The sequence below is a fragment of the Chlorocebus sabaeus genome, chromosome 28 (assembly GCF_047675955.1).
Source record: "Chlorocebus sabaeus isolate Y175 chromosome 28, mChlSab1.0.hap1, whole genome shotgun sequence".
NCBI lineage: Eukaryota > Metazoa > Chordata > Mammalia > Primates > Cercopithecidae > Chlorocebus > Chlorocebus sabaeus.
In genome coordinates, this window is record NC_132931.1 from 11,930,615 (window position 1) to 11,950,015 (window position 19,401).

General features: G+C 53.3%; 1 protein-coding gene across 1 annotated transcript in view; it reads right to left on the reverse strand.

The window, feature by feature from the left end:
• Positions 1-5,387: 5,387 nt before the first annotated feature.
• Positions 5,388-19,401, reverse strand: part of ZAN (zonadhesin) — a 64,316-nt gene continuing 50,302 nt past the window's right edge. The window contains 14 exon segments of the mRNA XM_073012734.1: positions 5,388-5,413; positions 5,497-5,549; positions 5,670-5,769; positions 7,797-7,937; positions 9,132-9,270; positions 9,372-9,416; positions 9,418-9,571; positions 10,893-10,967; positions 11,226-11,393; positions 12,247-12,418; positions 14,197-14,326; positions 15,546-15,793; positions 17,560-17,704; positions 18,860-19,071. Coding sequence (XP_072868835.1) covers positions 5,388-5,413; positions 5,497-5,549; positions 5,670-5,769; positions 7,797-7,937; positions 9,132-9,270; positions 9,372-9,416; positions 9,418-9,571; positions 10,893-10,967; positions 11,226-11,393; positions 12,247-12,418; positions 14,197-14,326; positions 15,546-15,793; positions 17,560-17,704; positions 18,860-19,071 — 1,808 coding nt within the window.

Consider the following 19,401-nt stretch of genomic DNA (forward strand, 5'->3'; position numbering starts at 1 on the left):
GGTGGTGGGGCGAGATGAATCATTCGGCATCTGCTTCTAACGGCTCCAGCTGACTCTGCCAAGAGCCTGGGGCACCTCCGGGGTGGGGCTGTCCCCTCCCTCCCCTGTGCTGGTTCCTCCATCCTGGCCAGGGGCTGCTTCGGGAGGGAGGGAGGGAAGGCCTTGAGCTCCCAGCCCTGCCCCACAGCCCCTGGAGAGGGAGGAGGGAGCAGGAGCTGGAGCAGGGGGTCCTGTTGGATGAAGGAGACAGATGGGGGCCAGATGTTGACAGCTGGGGTAGATTTCGATGCAATGTGGCTGTGACGGAAGGGAAGAAGGGGCCCCCCACGTGTGTACACAGGCACTTGCGCGGGTGGCTGGGCCAAGGACAATTCTCCCATTCAAGATGCTGCCCGGGCAGGTTCTCCCAGCCTCTTGGAAACGGGAGGGGGAACCTCCTGTCTTCCCCCAACTTCCCCCTCCAAAGGCCCCGCTCTCTTTCTTGCCATTTTCTGTGTCCTTTTCTCCAGGGATCTTTCTGGCCTCCCCCTGGACACCTGCAGGGGCGGGTCTTGACAAAGACCAACCTGGCTTAACCTGGTCCATTTCTTTTTCTGTTTTTTTTTTTGCTTTTTTGTTTGTTTGTTTTTGAGACAGGGTCTCGCTCTGTCCCTCAGGCTGGAGTGCAGTGGAATGATCATAGTTCACTATAACCTTGAACTCCTGGGCTCAAGGGATCCTCCCATCTCAGCCTTCTGAGTAACTGGGAATCCTCCAGGCACACGCTACCACGCCCAACTGATTTTTAAATTTTGTTGTAGAGATGGGCTGGGGGCGTGGGTCTCACAATGTTGTCCAGGCTGATCTCAAACTCCTGGCCTCAAGTGATCCTCCCCTCTCAGCTTCCCAAGGCGCTGGGATTACAGGCGTGAACCTCCGCGCCCAACCTGCCTTTTCCATTTCTGCACTTGAGTCGCCCCCTGTTGACGTGTTTGGGTCAGTGCTGGACCCCAAATCAGTTTGGGCCCTTCCGGTCCAGGGAGGCTTGTCCTCAATTTCCCACCTCTACAACCCTCTTTTGGAGTTCCTCAGGCTCTTGAGTCCTCTGTCCCCTCTTCCCTTGTTGACACATCACCCATGTTTCGTACCCCCGAGGAGGTGTGGGAGGGACTCGGGTCCATCCAGAGGATGTTGCCCAGGCCCACCCTCTTCCCCTGCCAACCAGACATCCAGGCTAGATCAGGTATCCGAGAGAGCTGGTAGCTGGAGAAAGGTTAATGGGCATTGCAGAGGCATAGCAGAGAGGCTGAGTGAAGACCCGGTGTGGGGAGCTGGGGTCAGGGCAGGGGGCTGCAGAAGCCCCCTGAGGTCCAGCCCAACAACTCCAGGCTGCCCTGAGCCAGCCTGCCACATCCAGCTCCCCAGCGCGAATGCTCTCCCAGCTAGGGAAAGGGGGAGTCTCGCTGGGCAGGACCCTTCCTTCCCACGGTCCTTTCCTTACCCATGTTGGGTCTTCCTTCCACGCAGGTGGCCTCAGGGCATGTCATCCCAGAGGATGAGCGCAGAGTATAATACATTTCTAGAACTCAATCCTCCCTGGTTGGTTGGTGGTTTCTTTAGAGACAGGGTCCTGTTCTGTTGCCCAGGCTGGAGTGCAGTGGTGCAATCATAGCTCACTACAGCTTGGAACTCCTGGGCTCAGACAGTCCTCCCGCCTCAGTCACCCAATAATTTCTTACATTTTTGTAGAGACAGGGACTCTGTCCCTGTGTTGCTCAAGCTGGTCTCCAACTCCTGACCTCAAGCAACTCTCCCTCCTCAGCCTCCCAAAGCACTGGGAATACAGGTGTGAGCCACCACACCCAGCCTATCCTCTCTGTTTTGACATCCCCAAACCCAAATCCCCTTTGGGGTCCTATGTCCTGATCCTCCACCAGCCCAATTGTCAGTGTGTTTTTTGTTTTTTGTTTTTTTGAGATGGAGTCTTGCTCTGTTGCCCAGGCTGGAGTGCAGTGGTGCGATCTCGGCTCACTGCAAGTTCCGCCTCCCGGGTTCACGCCATTCTCCTGCCTCAGCCTCCTGAGTAGCTGGGATTACAGGCGCCCGCCACCTCGCCCGGCTAATTTTTTTTGTATTTTTAGTAGAGATGTGGCTTCACTGTGTTGGCCAGGATGGTCTTGATCTCCTGACCTCGTGATCTGCCCGCCTCGGCCTCCCAAAGTGCTGGGATTACAGGCGTGAGCCACTGTTCCTGGCCCTTTTTTTTTTTTAAAAAAAAAAAAAAAAAGTCTCACTCTGTTGCCCAGGCTGGAGTGCCGTGGTGCAATCTCAGCTCACTGCAACATGTTAGCCAAGCTGGTCTCCAACTATTGACTTCGAAAGATCTGCCCGCCTTAGCCTCCCAAAGTGCTGGGATTACAGGTGTGAGCCACCGCACCCAGCAAGCCTTCCTTTTCTTCTTAGAGCCCAAGCAAAACGTCCCAGTCCCCACTCCCAAGCAAGGACCTGCCTGATGGGAGGCAGGAGTCGCAAGGAAGGGGGCGGGACGTTTGCACCTTGGCCTCAGGCTGGGGCGAGTGGGTCACTCCTACTAGGATAGAGGTCAGAATTCTTCAGCAACGCAGACCCCAGACCCCGCCCTCAGTAACCCCCAGCCCCTTTTGGGAAATGGAGGAATGCCGAGGGTGGGGGCCTCCCCCGGAGAGTCACAGGCTGATTTGCTTTTTTGGAAAAACCCACTTTTTTTAGCCAGGGCGTGGTGACGTGCGCCTGTAGTCCTGGCTACTTGAGAGGCTGAGGCTTGAGCCCAAGAGTTCAAGCTCCCATCTGAGCCTCCCGAGTAGCCGAGAATCCTCCAGGCGCACGCCACCATGTCCAGCTGATTTTTTATTCTTTGTAGAGACAGCGGGGGGGCCTCATAATGTTGCCCAGGTTGATCTCAAACTCCTGGCCTCAAGCAGTCCTCCCCTCTCAGCCTCCCAAGGTGCTGGGATTACAGGCGTGAGCCACCGCACCCGACTTGCTTTTTCCATTTCCACACCTCCGTCACCCCCTATTGTCGTGTTTGTGTCAGTGCTGGACCCCAAATCACAGCTTGGGTCCTTTCCAGCCCAGGGAGTCTTGTCCTCAATTTCTCACCTCTACTGCCCTCTTCTGGAGTCTCTCGGGCTCTTGAGTCCTCTGTCCCATCTTCCCTTGGTGACACATCACCCATGTTTTGTACCCCCAGGAGGTTTGGGAGGGACTTGGGGGGTGAACTATGATTGCACCACTGCACTCTAGCCTGGGTAACAGGAAGCCCTTGTCTCTAAAAAAGGGAGGGAGGGAGGGAGGGAGGGGAGAGAGAAAGAAAGAAAAAAAGAGAGGGAGAGGGAGGGAGGGAGGGGAGAGAGAAAGAAAGAAAAAAAGAGAGAGAGAGGGAGGGAGGGAGGGGAGAGAGAAAGAAAAAAAAAGAGAGGGAGGGAGGGAGGGAAGAAGGAAGGGAGGCAGGGAGGGAGGGAGGGAAGGAGGGAAGAAGGAAGGAAAGAAGGAAGGAAGGAAAGAAGGAAGGAAATGAGTGAGGAAGAGAGGAAGAAAAGGAATAGAAGGAGGGAGGGAAGGATGGAGGAAGCAAGGAAAGAAGGAAGGGAGGCAAGGAGGGAGGGAGGGAGGGAAGGCAGGCAGGCCACATTTGGCTGGGCGAGGTGGCTCACGTGTATTCCTAGTACTTTGGGAGGTGGAGGCAGGCTGAGCTCTTTGAGCCCAGGAGTTCAAGACCAGCCTGGGCAACATAGTGAGACCGTCTCTCTTCCAAAAAACATCAAAATTAGCCAGGCGTAGTGGTGCCTACCTGTAGTACCAGCTACTCAGGAGGCTGAGATGGGAGGATCATTTGAGCCCCGGGGGTCAAGGCTGCAGTGAGCTATGACTGCACCACTGCACTCTAGCCTGGGCAACAGAGTGAGACCTTGTCTCCAAAAGAAAAAAGAAAAAGCCACATTCCCTAACCTTAGTCTGTATTTGACATGTAAAATTTCTCAGAATCACCTTGGTGGGGAGCCAGAGGCCATATCCTCTAAGCACTCGGATTCCTGGGGTGAAGTCTTCTCCTAAATCAGAAGCCAAGGGTCTGAGGCTGCATCCCACCCTCCTATTCCCCTGCCTGCCCTGTTCCTTCTGCCCTCCCTGCTCCTTCTGTCTCCCCCAGTGATGTCAGCCTTGCCAGGACCGAATGGGCCACCCCCATGTGGTTTTCTCTCAGGGACAACACCCTCACCTCAAACCTAGGTTCCTCTCCCCTCTAGACATTTTGCACAGAACCCAGCCCTACCTAGTCCTCCATGTGCCTCTCTCCCTCATTTTCCTCCCTCTAAGACCCAACTTCCTCCACCATAATCATGTGGACATTCACGTCTCACAAATACATAATTTTGGGCCAGGCACGGTGGCTCACGCCTGTAATCCCAGCACTTTGGGAGCCCGAGTTGGGTGGATCACTCGAGGTCAGGAGTTCGAGACCAGCTTGGCCACCACGGCAAAACCTCATCTCTACTAGAAATACAAAAATTAGCCAGGCAAGGTGGTGCATACTTGTAATCCCATCTACTTAGGAGGCTGAGGCAGGAGAATTGCTTGAACCCAGGAGGCGGAGGTTGCAGTGAACAGAGATCACACCACTGTACTCCAGCCTGGGAGACAGAGCGAGACTCTGTCTCAACAAAAAACCAAAACAAAAATAAATAATTTTGGCCAGGTGCCGTGACTCATGCCTGTAACCGCAGTGCCCTGGAAGGCCAAGGCGGGAGGATTGCTGGAGGCCAGGAGTTTGAGACCAGCCTGGGCAACGTAGTGAGACCCTCACCCCTATCTCTACAAAAACAACAATGTTAAAATTTTTTTTTTTTTTTTTTTTTTTTTTTTTTTTTTGAGACGGAGTCTCGCTCTGTCTCCCAGGCTGGAGTGCAGTGGCCGGATCTCAGCTCACTGCAAGCTCCGCCTCCTGGGTTTATGCCATTCTCCTGCGTCAGCCTCCCGAGTAGCTGGGACTATAGGCGCCCGCCACCACGCCCGGCTAGTTTTTTTTTTTTTTATTTTTTAGTAGAGACGGGGTTTCACCGTGTTAGCCAGGATGGTAGCGATCTCCTGACCTTGTGATCTGCCCGTCTCAGCCTCCCAAAGTGCTGGGATTACAGGCGTGAGCCACCGTGCCCGGCCAACAATGTTAAAATTTAACCTTCATGGTGACGCATGCCTGCAGTCCCAGCTACCCAGGAGGCTGAGGCAGGAGGCCCAGGAGGTTGAGGCTGCAGTGAGCTCTGATCGTGCCACTGCACTCCAGCCTGGATGATAGAGCAAAACCCTGTCTCAAATAAATAAATACGTATATTTATTTAATCTTCTTGTTTGAAGACAACTCAAAACTGAGCAGCTTAACTGGCACAGTCCAGAACAATATCTGAGGAGAAAGCAAGAAAACCATGTATGAGAGGAGACTCAACTCTAGGCCCTGAGGTTCCGGGCTGTGGGGTCGGTTCTCACCTGTGTCCACCAGCCTGGCCAGTCTGTCTCGTTCCTGGCTCTGCATTTTCTCTCTAGAAGGCATGGGGTAATAGACATGGGTCCCCGAGTGGCCCTTTATGGGCCCAGCCACTTCCCTGTTTGCACTCCCCCATTTGCACACCCCACCTGCCCTTCCTCTTTCCAGGACTCACCTCTTCCTCCTCATTCTATAAATGCACTCTCTGGTCATGGCCAGTACTACGACCACCACAGGCACCAGCAGTCCCAGTAGGATGGCCACCGGGTTAGATGCTTCCAGGTGCGGGGAAGAGACATTAGGTCGAACGTGAGACGGGAAGGGTGGGGACTGATGGGCACTCCCTTTTGGGGACTGTGTGCTACCCCAGGGGACCTCATCTCTCTAAATCTCTAGGTGTGTCTGCTTCTCCCTACAGGAGGTTCTCACCTCCAGGGACTCCAAGGTCTTAGCGCCCCTACACCCACAATGTTTTCTGTTTCCCATAAGCCTTTTTAGACAGGGTCTGGCTCTTGCCCAGGCTGGAGTGCAGTAGCCGGATCATAGCTTTCTGCAGCCTTGAACTCCCGGGCTCAGGCGATCCTCCCGCCTCAGCCTCCTTTCCAAGTAGCTAGGACTACAGGCACATGCCACCACACCCAGTTAATTTCCGTGATTTTTTGTAGAGATGGGGTCTTGCTATGTTACCAGGCTGGTCTTGAACTCCTGGGCTCAAGTGATCCTCCTGCCTCAGCCTCCCAGAGTCCTGGAATTACAGGCATGAACCACCATGCCTGCCCTCCCTTAAGCCTATTTAGAGGGGGTAGCTGTTCCTCGTAGGTGCCCTAGAGTCCAGGTGTCATCTCAGCCAGCATTTCTCAAAGAGTAGCCCTGGAGTCACTTCCATAGTTTCCTGGGCCCTTGTTGAAAATGCAGATTCTGACTGGGCGCGGTGGCTCATGCCTGTAATCCCAGCACTTTGGGAGGCTGAGGTGGGAGGATCACCTGAGGTCAGGAGTTTGAGACCAGCCTGGCCAAGATGGCGAAACCCTGTCTCTACTAAAAATACAAAATTAGCCAGGCATGATGGCCGGTGCCTGTAATCCCAGCTACTTAGGAGGCTGAGACAGGAGAATTACTTGAAGCTGGGAGGTGGAGGTTGCAATGAGCAGAGATCATGCCACTGCACTCCAACCTGGGCAACAGAGCAAGACTCTGTCTCAAAAAAAAAAAAAAAAAAGATTCCTGGGCCAACTCCAGACCTACCGGATCTGATCTTTCGGGGTGTGTTCTGGAATACACATGTTCACAAGTTACCCCCTCTTCAATCTTAGACAAGATAAAGCTGGAGAACCGCTGGTCCAGAGGCTCATGGGAATTGTAGTTTGGGATAGGGAAGGACAGTGGAAGGTGCTGGAGAGGCACCGATGGACACAGGAGGAGGAAGCAGCATGGGTGAGAGATACAGGTCACAGGAATGGGGAGCTGGGCTTCAGAGAGAAGATTCCACAGTATATAGGTAGGAGGTGGCCACAGGAACTGGTTTTTTGTTTTGTTTTTGGTTTTGGTTTTTGGGTTTTTTTTGAGATGGAGTCTTGCTTTGTCATTCAGGCTGGAGCGCAGTAGCGCGATCTAAGCTCATGGCAACCTCTGCCTCCCGGGTTCAAGCGAGTCTCGTGCCTCAGCCTCCGAGTAGCTGGGATTACAGCTGTGCACCACCATACCCACCTAATTTTTTTTTTTTTTTTGAGACAGATTCTTGCTCTGTCACCCAGGCTGAAGTGCAGTGGCTTGATCTTGGCTCACTGCAACCTCCACCTCCCGGGTTCAAGTGATTCTCCTGCCTTAGCCTCCTGAGTAGCTGGGACTACAGGCACACACAACCACGCCTGGCTAACTTTTTGAATTTTTAGTAGAGACTAAAAATTTGAATTTTCACCGTGTTAGCCAGAATGGTCTCGATCTCCTGACCTCGTGATCCGCCTACCTCAGCCTCCCAAAGTGCTGGATTACAGGCGTGAACCACCGCACCCGGCCAGGACTGGTTTTTTGAGGATGCTTGTCCTGCTAATTTCTAGGGATTATATTATAATTCCTACTATAATAATATATGCAATATATAAACATATAATCAACATACAACATATATTAATATATTAATATCAATTATATATACAAATCGATATTGTTTATAATAATATATATCTATAACATATTATAATGCATATCATTCTATATGTGAATACAATACATATAGAATCATTATGTGGTTGTCGGCCGGGAAGAGGCTGTGAGGGTACAGGGCCTTGGATGATGCCCTCACCTGGCTTTCTGGGAGGTGGCACATCTCGTGGCTCCGTACAGAGGTCTCCCCCATAACCAACTTCACACTCGCAGGTGAAGATGGCTCCCTGCTCCTGACACTGCCCATCATTCTGACAGGGGTTCTGCAGACACGGGCTTTCTGCAAGGACAGAGAGGGTTGTGGGAGGGGGACCGTGGGAGGTCAGTCCCAGCTCAGGGGAGGCCTGGCTAGAGGCTGGGACGCCAGGGGAGAAAGTAGCGGCTGCCAGAGACTGGCCAGGGGTCAGCCAGCCTGGCTCCCAACCCTGCCTTACTAGCCCTGGGCTTTGGGGAAACTTCCTTCCTTCGAAACTCTTTTTTTTTTTTTTTTTGAGACGGAGTCTTGCACTGTCGCCCAGGCTGGAGTGCAGTGGTGCGATCTCAGCTCACTGCAAGCTCCACCTCCCGGGTTCACACAATTCTCCTGCCTCAGCCTCCCAAGTAGCTGGGACTACAGGCGCCCACCACCACACCTGGCTAATTTTTATATTTTTTAAGTAGAGATGGGGTTTCACCATGTTAGCCAGGATGGTCGCAATCTCCTGACCTTGTGATCCGCCTGCCTCGGCCTCCCAAAGTGCTAGGATTACAAGCGTGAGCCACCGCCCACCGGCCCTTCGAAACTCTTTCATCTCTTCTTTCCTCTCTTCCTCCCTCCCTCCCTCTGTCTCTTCTCCCTCCTCTACCCTCCTTTCCCTCCCTTCCTTCCCTTCTCTCCCCTTCCCTCCCCTTCTCCCTTCTCTTCTCTTTTTTTTTGAGACAGGATCTCACTCTGTCACCCAGGCTGGAGTGCAGTGGCACAATTATAGCTCACTGTAGCCTCAATTTCTTGGGCTCAAGTGATCTTCCCACCTCAGCTTTCCAAGTAGCTGAGACTACAGGAGTGCACCACCACACCCAGCTCTTTTTTTCTTTAATGTTTAGTAGAGACGATGTCTCCCCATATTGCCCAGGCTGATCTTGAACTCCTGAGCTCAAAGCAATTCTCCCACTTCACCTCGGAAAATGCTGGGATTACAGGCAGGAAACTGCTTAACCTCTCTGAACTCCATGTTTGTTATGTATAAATTAGAAGTGCTGTGCTAACCACCAGGGCTGAAGGAGACAATGGGAAGGAATGCTAGGGAAGGATTGGGCAGGTCGTGGATGCTTAGGGAAGGGGAGATCTTTGTCCTTTGTCTCTCCCTACAAAGGCAGGGACAGACGTCCTGAAATCAATGTGGAAGAGTCCCCAGGACAACAAGGGGATGATTCTTGGTCCACGGATGCCCCAGGGCATGGGGCAGCTTGGAACCGGGCAGGGGTGCAGGTTCACCTGGAAAGCAGCCTCGGGTGTGGTTCCCCAGGGTGCAGACCTCCCCCTCTCTGCAGCTGAATGGCTCGCACAGCAGGATCTGTGAGCTGGCACAGGTGCAGCGCTGAGAGCAGTCCTCAGTCACAAAGCTGCTGCCCAGCTAGAAAGGAGAGGGGTCAGGAGGAGACATTCTGGTTCCATCCCTGGTCTGGCTCTCCTTGGCACCTCTGTTCCCCGGGGCCTCCCGCTGCCAGCCCGGACCTGGTAGTAGATGCCATTGCTGGTGCAGCCACAGTCAGCCAGCGGGAGGCTCTGGGTGCCACTGTAGGCATAGCCTGGGATGCTGGCACAGCCTTCCACACAGGGGCCTTCGCAGTCCCCGGGGTCCGCCAGGTTGGCACAGGATGCTGGACAGGGTGTCATACAGCTCTGATACATGGTACCTGCTGGACACTCCATGGCTGCGGGGACAATCATGGTCAGAAGTTGGCTGGGGCTGGGCAGGCCAAACAGGGGCAAGGTCACCCAATAAAACTCAGAGTAGGCTGGACGCAGCGGCTCACACCTGTAATCTCAACACTTTGGGAGGATGAGGCAGGTGGGTCACGTGAGGTCAGGAGTTCAAGACCAGCCTGGCCAACATGGTGAAATCCCATCTCTGCTAAAAATACAAAAATGAGCCGGGCATGGTGGTGGGCACCTGAAATCCCAGCTACTCGGGAGGCTGAGACAGGAGAATCACTTGAACCCGGGAGGCAGAGGTTGCAGTGAGCCAAGATCGCACCATTGCACTCCAGCCTGGGCGACAAAGAGCAAAACTCCGTCTCAAACAACCACCACAACAACAAAAACACTCAGAGTTGCTTATAGGCAGGAAGCCAGAACGCATCGCAGCTTCATCTAGGGTCTTTTTTTCTTTTCTTTTTGAGATGGAGTCTCACTCTGTTGCCCAGGCTGGAGTGCCCAGGCTGGCGTTATCACAGCTCACTGCAGCCTCCAACTCCTGGGTTCCCATGATCCGCCCACCTCAGCCTCCCTGGTGACTGGAGCTATAGTCATGCACCACCACACCTGGCTAATTTGTTTAAACTTTTTATAGAGATGGGGTCTCACTGTGTTGCCCAAACTGGTCTCAAACTCTTGGCTTCAATTGATCCTCCCGCCTCAGCCTCCCAAAGTGGTGAAGCTACAGGTGTGAGCTACCACGCCCAGCCTGTCCAGTCTTTTCTTTTTCTTTCTTTTTTCTTTTTCTTTCTTTCTTTTCTTTTCTTTTTTTTTAAATAGGCTGTTGCTCTGTTGCCCAAGCTGGGGTGCAGTGGTGCAGTCATGGTTCACTGCAGCCTGGGACTCCTGGGCTCAAGCCATCCTCCAGCCTCAGCCTCCCAAAGCACTGGGATTACAGGTGTGAGCCACCACGCCCAGCCCATTCAGGGTCTTTTTGTCTGCAACATTAGAGCGTTTGAAGGAACTGGTTGAGCAGAGGTGGACCTTGGCAGGAAGGAGTGGGATGTGGGATGGGGTTGGGAGGCTCCCAGGTAGGGGCAGAGAAGGAGGCAAGCTGCTGGTTGTGCTGACTTGGACCTGGGACTGAGACAGAAATTCGAGGGATGCTGAGATTAAGACAGAAAGTCCGAGATGAGGCAGTGGTGGGAAAAGTGTTCAGCAGAGGTGGATGGCAGAGGGGTCAGGGTCGGCACGGGGAGGGGCAGCGCCTCACCGCAGAGGGTGCGGTCCCGCCAGCCAGCCAGGACAGCGCCCGCCTCCTGGCAGAGGATGGCGTACCCACTGAGGACCTGGCAGCGCAGCTCCTCTTGCTCTCTTGGGTCCTGAGTGGAGCACAGATCCAGCACGCAGTGCCTGGGGCGGAGAGGGGGCAGAAAGGATGCAGTCAGAGTTTGGGGAGGGGAGGAGACCCAACCCTGCAGAAGAGAGCCTGGAACCCCAAATAGAAAGACATCAGTCGGTGTCCAGGGAGGGTCACAAGGAAATGAGGCCACAGGGAGAACGGAGGAGTGAACCACACAGAGCTTGGGTCAGGAAGTGGGCACGAGGCCTCAGGGAAAGACCTGAGCAGGCACCTGGGCCATTCCCGCAAGTCCTGGGCCCATGACTCACTCCTGGAAGGGCTCTGCGGCCACTGTCTGGTGACAGGCAGCAAATGGGCCCTGGGGGTCTGCCAGCACCCTACAGGCCTGGGTGCTGTTGCTCGCCAACTGCTCCGGGCTACATTCGGACACGCGGAGGCCCAGTTCCACCCCTCGTCTTTCCTCCACTGGTATAGCCCTGCGGCAGAGACAGCCACGGGGTCAGGTGAGGCCCCGAGGAAGGTGAAGCGGGGAAAGAAGAAGAACAACTGATTAGCCGGGTGTAGTGGTGCCTGCCTGGAGTCCCAGCTACTCGGGAGATGAGGCAGGAGGATACTTGAGCCCAGGAGGTGGAGGCTGCAGTGAGCCAAGATCACGCCCCTGCACTCCAACCTGGGTAACAGAGCAAGACCCCATCTCTAAAAAATATATTTTAAAAAAAGAAATAAGAAATGGGGCTGGGTGTGGTGGCTCACACCTGTAATCCCAGCACTTTGGGAGGCCAAAGTGGGCGGATCCCTTGAGGTCAGGAGTTCAAGACCAGTATGGTCAACATGGTGAAACCCCATCTCTACTAAAAATACGAACATTAGCCGAGAGTGGTGGTGTATGCCTGTAGTCCCAGCTACTCGGGAGACTAAGGCACAAGAATCGCTTGAAATTGGGAGGCAGAGGTTGCAGTGAGCTGAGATCACGCCACTGCACTCCAGCCTGGGTGACAGAGGAAGAAGAAGAAGGAAAAGGAGGAGGAGGAGGAAGAGAAAAAAAAGGAGGAGGAAGAGGAGGAGGAGAAAGAAGGAAGAAGGAAAAAAAGAAGGAAGAAGAAGAACTGGGAAGGCAGGCTGAGCGCAGAGCGGGGACACAGAGCGGGATTTCCATTGAGCGGGTACCCCCAGAGTCAGGTGAGAGGGAATGACAGAATTGGGAGGATCCAGGCCTCTCTGCACCCTCTCCTTGGAGTTTCATCCTCTGCTGAGGAAGGAGGGCTAGTGGCCACCGTGCACAGACACTGTTGTTCACCTCCCCAGCTTCATCCCTTCCAGGCCACGCACCTGGGGAAGCGGAGGAGGACGCCCTCGGTCTTCACCTCCCAGCTGTCGCCAAAGGTGTTGAGGTTCCAGGTCAGGGCGCCACTGGGCAGCATCATGTCATTCTTGCGGTTATTGTCGTAGTTTCCACACAGGCCACGCACGAGCCCCTCGTACATGCTGGGTAGGGAGATCACTGTGGGAGGAAGGGGGCCCCCAGAAGTGAGACTCCTCACTCCTTTTTTTTTTTTTTTCTGAGATAGAGTCTTGCTCTGTTGCCCAGGCTGGAAGTGCAGTGGCGTGATCTTGGCTCACTGCAACCTCCGCCTCCCAGTTTCAAGCAATTCTCGTGGCTCAGCCTCCCAAGTAGCTAGGACTACAGGCACACACCATCATGCCTGGCTAATTTTTATATTTTTAGTAGAGATGGTGTTTCACCATGTTGGCCAAACTGGTCTAGAACTCCTGACCTCAAGTGATCTGCCCGCCTCGGCCTCCCAGAGTACTGGGATTACAGGCATGAGCACTGCAACCAGCCCTTACTCTTTTTATTTAATTAACTTTTTTTTTTTTTTTGAGACAGAGTCTCGCTCTGTCGCCCAGGCTGGAGTGTGGTGGCACGATCTCCGCTCACAGCAAGCTCTGCTTCCCAGGTTCACTCCATTCTCCTGCCTCAGCTTCCCGAGTAGCTGGGACTACAGGCACCCGCCAACATGCCTGGCTAATTTTTTGTATTTTTAGTAGAGACGGGGTCTCACCATGTTAACCAGGATAGTCTCGATCTCCTGACCTCATGATCCGCCTGCCTCAGCCTCCCAAAGTGCTGGAATTATAGGCGTAAGCCACCGTGCCCGGCCTTAAATAACTTTTTTTTTTTTTTTAATACTTTAAGTTCTAGGGTACATGTGCATAACGTGCAGGTTTGTTACATATGTATACTTGTGCCATGTTGGTGTGCTGCACTCATCAACTCGTCAGCACCCATCAACTCGTCATTTACATCAGGTATAACTCCCAATGCCATCCCTCCTCACTAACTTTTTTTTAAAGCAGGGTCTTGCTCTGTTGCCCAGGCTGGAGTACAGTGGCTCAATCATGGCTCACTGCGGCCTCCAACTCCTGGGCTCAAGTGATCCTCTCTCCTCAGCCTTTCCAGTAGCTGGGACTACAGGTGTGCACAACCACATCCAGCTAATTTTTTATTTTTATTTTTTGTAGAGATGGGGTCTTGCTATGTTTGCCCAGGCTGGTCTCGAATGCCTGGCCTCAAGTGATCCTCCCGTCTCAGCGTCTCCAGTTCCAGAATCTGGGATTACAGGCATGCACCAACATACCTGTCTCATTTAAATTTTTTTTTTTTTTTTTTTTTTTTTTGAGACAGAGTTTTGCTCTTGTCACTAGGCTGGAGTGCAGTGGCACCATCTCAGCTCACTGCAACCTTCGCCTCCCACGTTCAAGTGATTCTCCTGCCTCAGCCTCCCAAGTAACTGGGATTACAGGCCCCCACCACCACACCCAGCTAATTTTTGTATTTTTAGTAGAGATGCGGTTTCACCATGTTGGCTAGGCTGGTCTTGAACTCCTGACCTTAGGTGATCCGCCTGCCTCAGCCTCCCAAAGTGCTGGGATTACGGGCGTGAGCCACCACGCATGGCCTTTAAACATTTTTTTTTGGTAGAGACGGGGGTCTCGCTATGTTCCCCAGGCTGGTCTTGAGCTTCTGACCTCAAGCGATCCTCCTGTCTTAGCTTCCCAGAGCTCTGGGATTACAGGCCGGTGCCACAGCGCCCGGCCAAGACTCTGCCCCCTGCTTTCCACCTGTTCTCACCCCACCTCCTCCTGGTCCTCCTGTGGAGCTGGGTGTCCCACTACCGGGCTGAGTCCGCTCACCAGGATTTGCCTATCTTAGATAGGATTTTCCCTCCAACTTCTCAGAAACGGCCCTTCTGCTCTTCTTTCCCCTCTCTCCGGTACCTGCATTTTTCCTTCCCCCGAAACTGATGACCAGCTCAAAGTCGGTGACCAGGTAGAGCCGTTGGCCCCGCAGGGTGACCCGCAGGTGCTCATTCGGCCTGTAGGGGACGGCCATCTTCTGGTTGTTGACCTAAAGAGGGAAGACAGGAGCAACAGGGAGCGCTGAATCCACCTGACCTGCTGCCATTTCCTGGCTGGGCTTTGCTTTTCCGGGTCATCTCCATACGTCTCCGTGCAGACAGTGGAATAAGATACCCCAGTGGACTTTGCTATTCATGTGGCGGAAGTTTCTGTGAGGTCCGCCCCCTTCCCAGCCCAAGTCCTTCCTTGCAAAAAATTGGTGCAGTGAGGCTGGGCGTGGTGGCTCACACCTGTAATCCCGGCACTTCGGGAGGCCAAGGTGGGCAGATCACTTGAGGTCAGGACTTCCAGGCCAGCCTGGCCAACATGGAGAAACTGCATCTCTACTAAAAATACAAAAATTAACCGGACATGGTGACGCACACCTGTAATCCCAGCATTTTGAGAGGCTGAGGCAGGCGGATCACTTGAGGTCAGGAGTTCCAGACCAGCTTGGCCAACATGGGGAAACCGTGTCTCTACTAAAAATACAAAAACCCATCTTGCCGGGTGTGGTGGTACATGCCTATAGTCCCAGGTACTAGGGAGGTTGAGGCAGGAAAATCACTTGAACCTTGGAGGTGAGGTTGCAGTGAGCTGAGATGGTGCCACTGCACTCCAGCCTGGGTGACAGAGCAAGACTCTGTCTCAAAAAATAAAAATACATTGGTGTAGTGGATGCCATTGGTTCTTCAGCCCAGGATTGACCTTCACACCTCGTGTTCTGTCCTCTTCCTCCTCTCTTCCTCTTGTGTCTTGCCAGCCTCCGCTGCCTCCCCACATGACAAGAGCTTGTTGCTGAATGTGTTTTTGGTTTTGAGACAGTTTCTCTCTGTCACCCAGGCTAAAGTGCAGTGGCAAGATCTTGGCTCACTGCAGCCTCAAACTCCTGGGCTCAAGAGATCCTCCAGCCTCAGCCTGTCCAATAGCTGGAACTACAGGTGTGCGCCCCCATACCCAGCTCATTTTAAATTTTTTGCAGAGATGTGGGGTCTTGCTATGTTGCCCAGGCTGGTCTTGAACTCCTGGGCTCAAGTGATCCTCCTGTCTTAGCCTCCTGAGTAGCTGAGATTACAGGCGTGAACTACTGCATCCTGCTGACTCTGATTTTACAACCAGCCCAACCGTCACAAACGTCCCAGGGAACAGGGATCTCTGACTTCTACTCCAGGTGGCTTACCTGGTCCACCTGCCTCCCCACACCCACCAGGCCCTGGCCCAGCTCTTACCACAAGCTCCAGACCAGCTTGGAGCTGCACTTTATAGCCATAGACAGTGGTAATCACTTCTTGCAAGAAGGTGGAGCTCCTGGGCGGATCCATCTTGTTGCGTCCCTCCACAAGGAGGGGCTCCACCCCCTCAGGCAGTACATCCACAGTCTTGATCAGAACGTAGGTCATGCGGCCCCGGAAGCGGTAGCTGAAGCCATCAAATGTGAGATAATGGGGGTCCCCGTAGACTGAGCATTGTTCAGACTCTGCGAAGAAGTCAAACAGTGAGAAGGGGCCGGGCGCAGTGACTCATGCCTGTAATCCAGAACTTTGGGAGGCCAAGGCGGGTGGATGACCTGAGGTCAGGAGTTTGAGACCCGCCTGGCCAACATGGCAAAACCCTGTCTCTACTGAAAATACGAAAATTAGCCGGGTATGGTGGGTGCGTGCCTGTAATCCCAGCTACTTGGTAGTTCTCTACTGGGCAAGATAATTGCTTGAACCTGGGAGGCGGAGGTTGCAGTGAGCGCTGAGATCATGCCACTGCACTCCAGTCTGGGTGACAGAGTGAGACACCATCTCAAAAAAAGAACAAAAAGCAAAACAAAAGACTGAGAAGCGACCCTGCCCAGGTGTAACGATCCCCAGAGTCCCTCCCCTACGGTGACATCCCCTGTGGCCACCCTCTTAGGCTCAGGCTCCCTGGATCCTTTCTTTTCTCTTTTTTTCTTCTTTTTCTTTTTTTTTTGAGACAGGATCTTATTCTGTCACCCAGACTGGAGTGCAAGTGGTACAATCATAGCTCACTGCAGCCTCCAACTCCTGGTCTCAAGCCATCCTCTTGCCTTAGCCTCCAGAGTATCTGGGACTTCAGGTGTGTACCACTACCCTCAGCTAATTTTTTTCTTTTTTTATAAATGGGGGCCACACTACATTGCCCAGGCTGGTCTTGAACTCCTGGCCTCAAGAAATCCTCCCACCTTAGCCTCCCAAAGTCCAAAGTGCTGAGATTACAGGCATAAGCCACCAGGCCTGGTACCTGGATTTTTTTTTTTCCCCAATACCTGCTGACATTCAATTAAAGGCCTTTTTATTATTATTATTATTTTATTTTTTTGAGACAAGGTCTCATTCTGTGTCCCAGGCTGGAGTGCAGTGGTGCAGTCATAGCTCACTGCAGCCTCAAACTCCTAAGCTTAAGCAATTCTCCTGCCTCGGCCTCCTGAGTAGCTGGGACCGCAGGCACAAGCCACTACACCTAATTTTTTAAAATTTTAAAATTTTTTGTAGGGAAAGGGTCTTCCTATGTTGGCCAGGCTGGTGTTAAACTCCTGGGCTGAAGTGACTCTTCCACCTCAGCCTCCCAAGTACTGGGATTACAGGTGTGAACCACCATGCCCAGCCTCCCTGGATCCTTGATCTTCAACTTTCTCTCTCTCCTGGCCTGATTAAAATCAGAGGGGCCGGGCACAGTGGCTCATGCCTGTAATCTCAACACTTTAGGAGACTGAGGCAGGAGGAACACTTGAGCCCATGAGTTCAAGCCCATCCTGGGCAACATAGCAAGACCCCATCTCTAGGGAAAAAAAATAGCAAAATTGGCTGAGTGTGGTGGTCCATGCCTGTAGTCCCAGCTACTTGGGAGGCTGAGGTGTGAGGATCACTTGATTCCAGGCATTTGAGGTTGCAGCGAGCTATATCATGGTGCCAGTGCACTCCAGCCTGGGCAACAGAGCAAGACCCTGTCTCAAAAAACAAACAAGCAAGCAAACAAAAACCTTGGAGGATCGCCTTGGCCAGTCCCCTCTTTCTGTCCTACAGGTGGAGGGTTCCAGAGAGGATCAGGACCTGGCACATGGCCACAGAGTTGGCAAGAGCCAGATTGGAGGCCAGGCCTCCTGATCCAGTCGCCTGCTCCAACCCCTGACTGTGCTGGGGTTCAGGCTAAGCCCCTTCCCACCCTGCCTCTTCCTCTACCTCAGCCCTGGCCCCAACTGCCCCCCTCTCCAACCTCCCCGGTCGCTCCCCTTACTGTCCGAGACACAATTGCTGTTGCTGTTGTCGGAACTGAGCTGGCAATGGGACCCAGAGGGGCATCGGAAGTCCCCGCACTGAATGGCTCCTCCTGTGCAGACACACTTCTCCGTGCAACCACGGGAGACCCAGCTCTTGCCCAGCTGTAGAAATTACAGGAAGAGAAACAGAGTGAGGAGGGGGCTGGGCGCAGGGGCTCACGCCTGTAATCTCAGCACTTTGGGAGGCCGAGACGGCAGATCACCTAAGGTCAGGAGTTTGTGATGAGCCTGGCCAACCTGGTGAAACCCCTTCTCTACTAAAAACACAAAAACTAGCCGGGCATGGTGGCCCGCGCGTGTAATCCCAGCTACTCGAGAGGCTGAGGCAGGAGAACTGCTTGAACCCAGGAGGCAGAGGTTGCAGTGAGCCAAGATCACGCCACTGCACTCCAGCCTGGCAACAGAGTGAGACTCTGTCTCAAAAAAAGAGTGAAGAGGGAAGGGCCAGTTCTCCTTCCTCTTGCCCCAGCAGCCTAGCCCACCATCTAAATGGTTTAATTAATGCTGGCCAGAGGCAGCCACAGTGTCATGTGAACATCAAAAGACAACTGTGCGGGCCAAGTGTGGTGGCTCACGCCTGTAATCTTAGCACTTCGGGAGGCCAAGGTGGGCAGATCACTTGAAGTCAGGAATTCAAGACCAGCCTGGCCAACATGGCGAAACACCATCTCTACTAAAAATACAAAAAGTAGCAGGGCATGGTGGCGCTTGCCTGTAATCCCAGCTACACAGGAGACTGAGGCAGGAGAATCACTTGAACCCAGGAGGCGGAGGTTGCAGTGAGCAGAGATCATGCCACTGCACTCCAGCCTGCTGGATAATAGAGGGAGACTCCGCCTCAAAAAGAAAAGAAAAGAAAAGAAAAAGGCACTGTGTTTGTGCTTGGTGTCTTACATAATGTTGTGCAGGAGGTATTACTGAACCCATTTTACAGATGAGGAAACGGAGATAACAGAGGTCATCTGACTCATCAGTGGCACTATCAGGATTCAATCCTACATCAGCTTGAAATGAGCCCATGGTCTTTCCACTATACCATACCACATGCTCCTTGTTTGGATTCCTCAAATCCAAAACCCAAATCATGTGCCATCAGCCCAGACCTGGCTAGAGATCAATGTGCCACTTACACCAGCCTTCACACCCCTGGGCCAGCTGTAAAGTCATGGGTATCCCAGGCAGAGAGAGACGGAGAAAAGGAGAAAGCACCACCCTCAAGCTGTGTTGCCTCCAGTCCCATTTCCCATGCCCACTCACAGGAATGGAGCCACCATGGGCATCCTTGCAGCCGCACTGACTTCTGGGGACACACTTGTCCTCACTCAGCACATAGCCGGGCTGACAAATGCAGCCCTCTGCACAGGCAGAGGGGACTTTGGCGCCTTCACACCGGCCATCCAGGTCCCAGCAGGAGGGTGAGCAGGAGGGAAGGCAGTTGGTGTAGCTGCTGTAGGCAGGGCATTCCAGAGCTGTGGGTGAAGGAGACAGTGGGTCAGTGGAGAGGGTCACAGGGGAGCCAGGGTGGGCAGGGATTGTAGAAACCAGGCTACGGATGGATGACCAACAAGGCTTGGGGAGCTTTTTTTTGTTCTTTTGTTATTCATTCAGAAAACATTTACTAAGTATGGGTTGTGTGCCAGGCTTTGGGGGAAAGAAAGGAACAAGCAGCTGGGCACCGTGGCTCACGCCTGTAATCCCAGCACTTTGGGAGGCCGAGGTGGGTGGATCATGAGGTCGGGAGATCGAGACCACCCTGGCCAACATGGTGAAACCCCGTCTCTACTAAAAATACAACAATT